The sequence below is a fragment of the Aplidium turbinatum genome, chromosome 8, assembly GCF_918807975.1.
Source record: "Aplidium turbinatum chromosome 8, kaAplTurb1.1, whole genome shotgun sequence".
Taxonomy (NCBI): domain Eukaryota; kingdom Metazoa; phylum Chordata; class Ascidiacea; order Aplousobranchia; family Polyclinidae; genus Aplidium; species Aplidium turbinatum.
Window position 1 is genome coordinate 20,686,062 of NC_137479.1, and position 5,245 is coordinate 20,691,306.

The following is a 5,245-nucleotide window of genomic DNA, read 5'->3' on the forward strand; positions in this document are numbered from 1 at the left end:
GAACTTTGTATAACGAAGTAATTTACCGGCACTTAGCCGATGCTTGAGTCAGATATAAGATTATCGTTTGCATCCATGCTGATGAGGTATTCAAAACAATGGCTGTTTTGTTTGCCAAAAAAGTTAAATGCGAAGATTATTTCTTAAAAAAAGCAGAAAAAAAAGACAGTTGTTATATCAATTAGCTCTAAGTAGGCTAATGTGCTCTTTTTCTGGTGATTTGTAGACAAACCTTCTGGGTTTGCTTCCCACAAGGAAAACTTCAGCAGCTGAATGGGAGTTGCATGTTTACAGTGTAGAAATAGTTGTCAAATTTAACCTTTCAAAGATCAAATTAACATAAAATACCCAATATCAAGTAGACTACTTTTTACATTACAAACGATGCAAAAATATTTTAGTTTTGATTTGTGAAACAAATTTACCCCAATTCCAGGCATGTTACTTTATCACGTTTCCTTATCATTCAAAGTAGCCAAGTAGGCTATTTGTTGTACTTTTATCATTCAAAAAATGTTTCTTTTATTTAGTTTGAAATAAATTCAATATATTTAATGCGATAACTCATTGTGGGCAACTCACTGATTTCGTACCTCAACGGTTTCGGAAAGTACAGTAGTTGGGAGTTCTCTGCTGCGATCAATCTGCAGCGCCACACCTGTGTGCCTTAAATCGATTCTATGTTTGTCCGGAAAAATATAGCCGAACTTAACGTATTTGTCTAAATAAAATAACAATCTACTGCAGAACGACAAACTCATTTATTTGAACTTTGATTTAAAGTTTACCAGCTTCATTTGATACTTGGTTAACATGAAGTCAAAATTTTTGGGTTGACGTTTCTACTTTTTCCACGCAGTTGGCGTTTAACAGTATTATTTCATAAAAATTTATAATTACGATTTTGCTGTTATATTGTAATGTAATTTTGGGCCAAACTCTATACAATCTTTAACCATTTTCTTTTTTCTTTTTTGCAAACAGACATTCATAAAAACAACTGGCATCGAAACAAATTTGAAGAAATCGTGCTTACTTAATCAAATTAATCGAACATAACTTGTGTCAACGTAAGCTTGTGTCAATGACATTAAAGTATGGTGGTCCCATATTTGATTCTAGTGTCAGGTATGAAAAGATAAGGTTTGTCATTGTACTAAGCCTTCGGCATTAAAGAGAGTAGAGTGGCAAATTGCTTTCTCTCGGCCGCCTTTCCTGCTACAATTTTGCCCACTCAATTTATTGCACCCTAGGTAGAAGTGAGTGGTGTTTTCAACAACCAGCTTAAGCTGGGAGTCGAACCAGCTTTGCATAATTGGAAATCCAACGCCTTAAGTTATCCATTGCGCCATGCCACCGCCTGCGCCATCCCAATGACATTAACTACAGTTAATTGTAAATCTTTTTAGCCTAGGAGTAATTTTGATACCAATGCCCGTCAAACTTGTTTAAGATTTTAAATTTGTTATATATAACAAATACTTTGCAGAGAACTTGGTTGTTGAAATGAATGAACAGCTTCACAATTTTGATGATGTGTCTTACCAAGCCAGCTTTTAAAGTAAGAATAAATATTTTTATTCACAAAAAGTTATCGTTGAAGTAAATTACGGCATAAATTATAATATAAAATTTTCACAAAAGCGACTAAAAACAAGCTGAACCATTTGCATGACAGGCGATTATTTGTAGGCATACTCACATAAAAAAATTGCAGGTGATCTTTTATCTCAACGGTTGAAACCACTTATATCAAATACCATGAAAAGAATCTTACTGGAGGTGTATCGAAAGCAATACTTTAAAACAAGATGGCAACTTTATTAAAATTACAATGTTTCTAAAAAATGTCATACAAATGGTAAGGATGTAAAATACTGGTACTTGATATCGCCCGACACATCGATTCACATTCACAACATGATACCAAAGTGCAAATAATAAGCGGGAAGCAGTGCAAAATCAATGTAATAACCAACTAGCAACCCAAAGGCTATGCATTGAAAAGTTAAGCACTTGGCGCAGACAAGAAAAACACATTGGTGCAACATATTTTTAAATGTGGAAACACAGCTTAATAAATACTCAAAAAAACAGTTGTTTAATTTAACGATTTCGCGGATAAGCGACCGCGTCTTGGTGACCTGTCACTGGCAGTGCTGCTGTGTCGGCTAATGGAATTATTAATCGACAGCTTTGCTTCAAAGTCATTCGAAGAACCTTTGAAAGAATGTTTTGGTGTTAATTGTTCGAAACTAGTAGTAAAACACTGAGCGTTCGGAGGTTTTCTTGGTGAAGTAGCTCTGGAATTGGTGAACTCAGACCTATCCACAGCATCTACAACCGACAATTGTACGGAAGTCCCTTCAGTTCCATTACTGGTGGAGCGGGCGGCCTCAATATCATTTTTAGATTGGCCCGAGTCTGAACAGCATTGATTTACAACGTTGTAAGCATCTTTTTTAGGAGAGAAATGCCGACGTATCCTAGCAACGTACAAAAAGCTGAATAGGATGACACAAAGAAGGGCAATGGTTACCACCACAACAGCGGTGGTGAGACGAGACAACTCATCACTCAGAAAATTGGTGTTATTTTCGTCTTTGGTACTAGACGCTGTTATGTCATCAGTGACTCCCTGGCAACGATCTCCGCTAAATCCGACGTGGCACTCGCATATTGGTTCGGTTGTATCGACAATAAATTGTTTGCATCTTCCACCATTCATACAGTACTGAGGATCTTTGCATGGCTTAAAGTGTGACTCAGTATTGGGTCCAATTACGGTGACTTTGGTCATTCCAGTTGCTGTTTGACCGTCTGCATTTCTTGCTACACAAGAATATTTTCCATTATGCACATGGTTGGCACCTGTAATCATGACAAAACTATTTTCCTTATCTCTAGTTTCCACAAACAAGCCCGCCATTTTGTGGAACGTTGTATCTATGTTTGACCCATCTTTAAACCACGTGACTTCGACGACAGCGGAACTCGATTCCACGTTGCACAAAAGAAGCTTGTTTGAGCCTCTGTAAAATACCGTGCTCGATGGAAGAGTGATTCTCATTGAGCACTTGCTTCCATCACTTCCATCGGAGCAAAGTCGCAGCCAAACTGCTTGTCGGTGCTTTCTTCGTTTGGATGGAACAGGAGGGGCAACAGCTGTGTACTCATTATGAACGGCATCAGATCGCATCATCATCAATATAAAGTTTTCATTTATCTTAAGTTGATGAAAGCAATCATTTAGTTCGAGTGTCTTGGCATCTACACTGATGTCAGTGAAGCGCTTTAATCCTCCGTGGTTATTTTCCCACACTTGCTCAATTTGGAATCTGTAATGAAATGAAAAATTTATTTAAAATTCAGAATGATATTTTGATAAAATCAAACGGTAGAAATAATTCCAAGATGATACTAACATTAAAAAGGTACTTGTCAAACTCTGTAGGCTACCAATTTGTAGCATGTATGGCAAGGAATAATCTACTGCTGGCGCTGATTTTTTTTTGTGCTCTATTTACCGTTCTTCACCTTGTAATGCAAAATATTTAAATGCTTTTTTTTCAAGTTTATTTGTTGTAAAAGCTCACAACCATGTCATGCTACAAATTTCAAATTATCGGTCGCCTTATTCATTGTTTAGGAATAGGTTATTTTATGTTTTTAATCAAAACAATGAAGAAAGCTCGAGGACCCTGGCGAGTTCCTAAGTACTGTAGTTTAGCATGAAGTTATGTCAGCTATGTAGCCTAAGTTCCAATTTTGTTGAAACTCAGATGTAAGCCATTAACGATCGAGAAAATTGTTGTCGTTTTGGACATAAGACTAAGTAACACTGACGTTGGTTCGACAAATTGGATTAGGGTGTTACCAGAATTGCTACCGCATAAGTAAAAAGAGAAAAATTATTGAAAATAAACAAAAAATGATAAAAACTTCAATTTTGTGCTTGGTAGCTTTTCGGTTAAACATTTTCTAATTTTTCCATAGACTAGTTTGTTTTGACCCATATAAAACAAGGTTACGAACATGACACCTTGCAAATAAATTTGGATCTAAACTTATGATGATACACGTTACACTAGTAACAAATTTCCAAAAGAAAAAAAAATGGAGCAACGACTGATCAGGCTCATTGATTGCTTTTCCAAACTTAAGCATTCATTTACATCACAACTTTGAACTTTGTTACGCTAATGTTGCTTATTGAAACATGTTGTTGTAGTAGTGGGACAATAGCGCATTCATCAAGCGCGTCGCCATTTTTCAGCAGTGGTTGTTTGGGAAAACTATACTGATAAACTTTATTAATGGTAAATATCATACCAACGCGCCATTGTACATTCAATGATGCAATATTTTTGGATGATTTTTTAAATACACATATCAGTATTATTCTTGATGTGATTTTTGTAGGGTGAACCGTGTAGCCTACTCTACTGGGCAAAATTACAGTAAATTAAATATATACTTAAAAATTACCTGTAAGTTCCTTCGAGCTCACCCATGTAAGTTGCCTCTGCAACTACATGGTTTGGTTGCAGTGCATTCAATATTGCTTCTTGTTTCTTGCGGCTGGCTTTTTGGGATAGGCACTTTCCTTGAACGTACTCGAAGCCGTTGAGTTGTAACAACAACAGAATTACTGCGCTTGTCATCACAGCGGTATGACTTCTACATGAAAAACAAGGATTCATAGTCTCTTGCTTGTTTATCGACAAACAATGATCCTCTGAGGCGAAAAATGTTCGGTACAACTCAAGTGTTAAAGATGACAAAATATATTTTAAAACTTTTTTCTTCCTCGGTGTTTGTTAGTTCTGCGTCTAACCTTCGCTATCTGTCAGCTTATATAGCTAGGGCGAAAATTATCTTTTTTCACCTAGTTGCTACTGGCCTCATCATGACGTCACTCACCTTTTTCTTTTAGTGTATTACAAAACCGTTATATATTATTTTTTAACATGCCATAACCTCAATGCTTTTAACCTTATCCTACTATGTACATTGCGTAGTTAGATCTTGAAATAACCAAACTTGTTTGTTACTTACAATCTTTGACGCTCTACTGAAAGAGCGTTCAATAATGCAGTTGCTTAATAGGTCCACATGGCAAACAAAATAACAATCAGCCAGTAATATATTTCATATCGTAATGGTATTTTGGCGCATAAATTTATTCTAATCTATCGAGTAAAAATGTAAATATTGTTTTTGTTTCTATAGTTTTTAATTTGTT

General features: G+C 35.9%; 1 protein-coding gene across 1 annotated transcript; it reads right to left on the reverse strand.

Annotated features, from left to right (window-relative positions):
• Positions 1–1,506: 1,506 nt before the first annotated feature.
• On the reverse strand, positions 1,507–4,808 carry LOC145775659 (uncharacterized). The gene is made up of 2 exons (XM_082586990.1): positions 4,489–4,808; positions 1,507–3,338 (listed from the first exon to the last, which is right to left on the reverse strand). Exons 1-2 carry the CDS (start codon positions 4,701–4,703, stop codon positions 2,102–2,104), a joined length of 1,452 nt encoding a protein of 483 aa, XP_082443116.1. The 5' UTR covers positions 4,704–4,808; the 3' UTR covers positions 1,507–2,101.
• Between the last annotated feature and the right edge of the window lie 437 nt (positions 4,809–5,245).

Excerpts from the sequence above, each read along its gene's own strand:
- LOC145775659 (XM_082586990.1), bottom strand. The coding sequence starts at position 4,703 with ATGAATCCTTGTTTTTCATGTAGAAGTCATACCGCTGTGATGACAAGC. Across the intron at positions 3,339-4,488 it reads GAGCTCGAAGGAACTTACAG|ATTCCAAATTGAGCAAGTGT; the intron begins GTAATTTTTAAG and ends ATTTCATTACAG.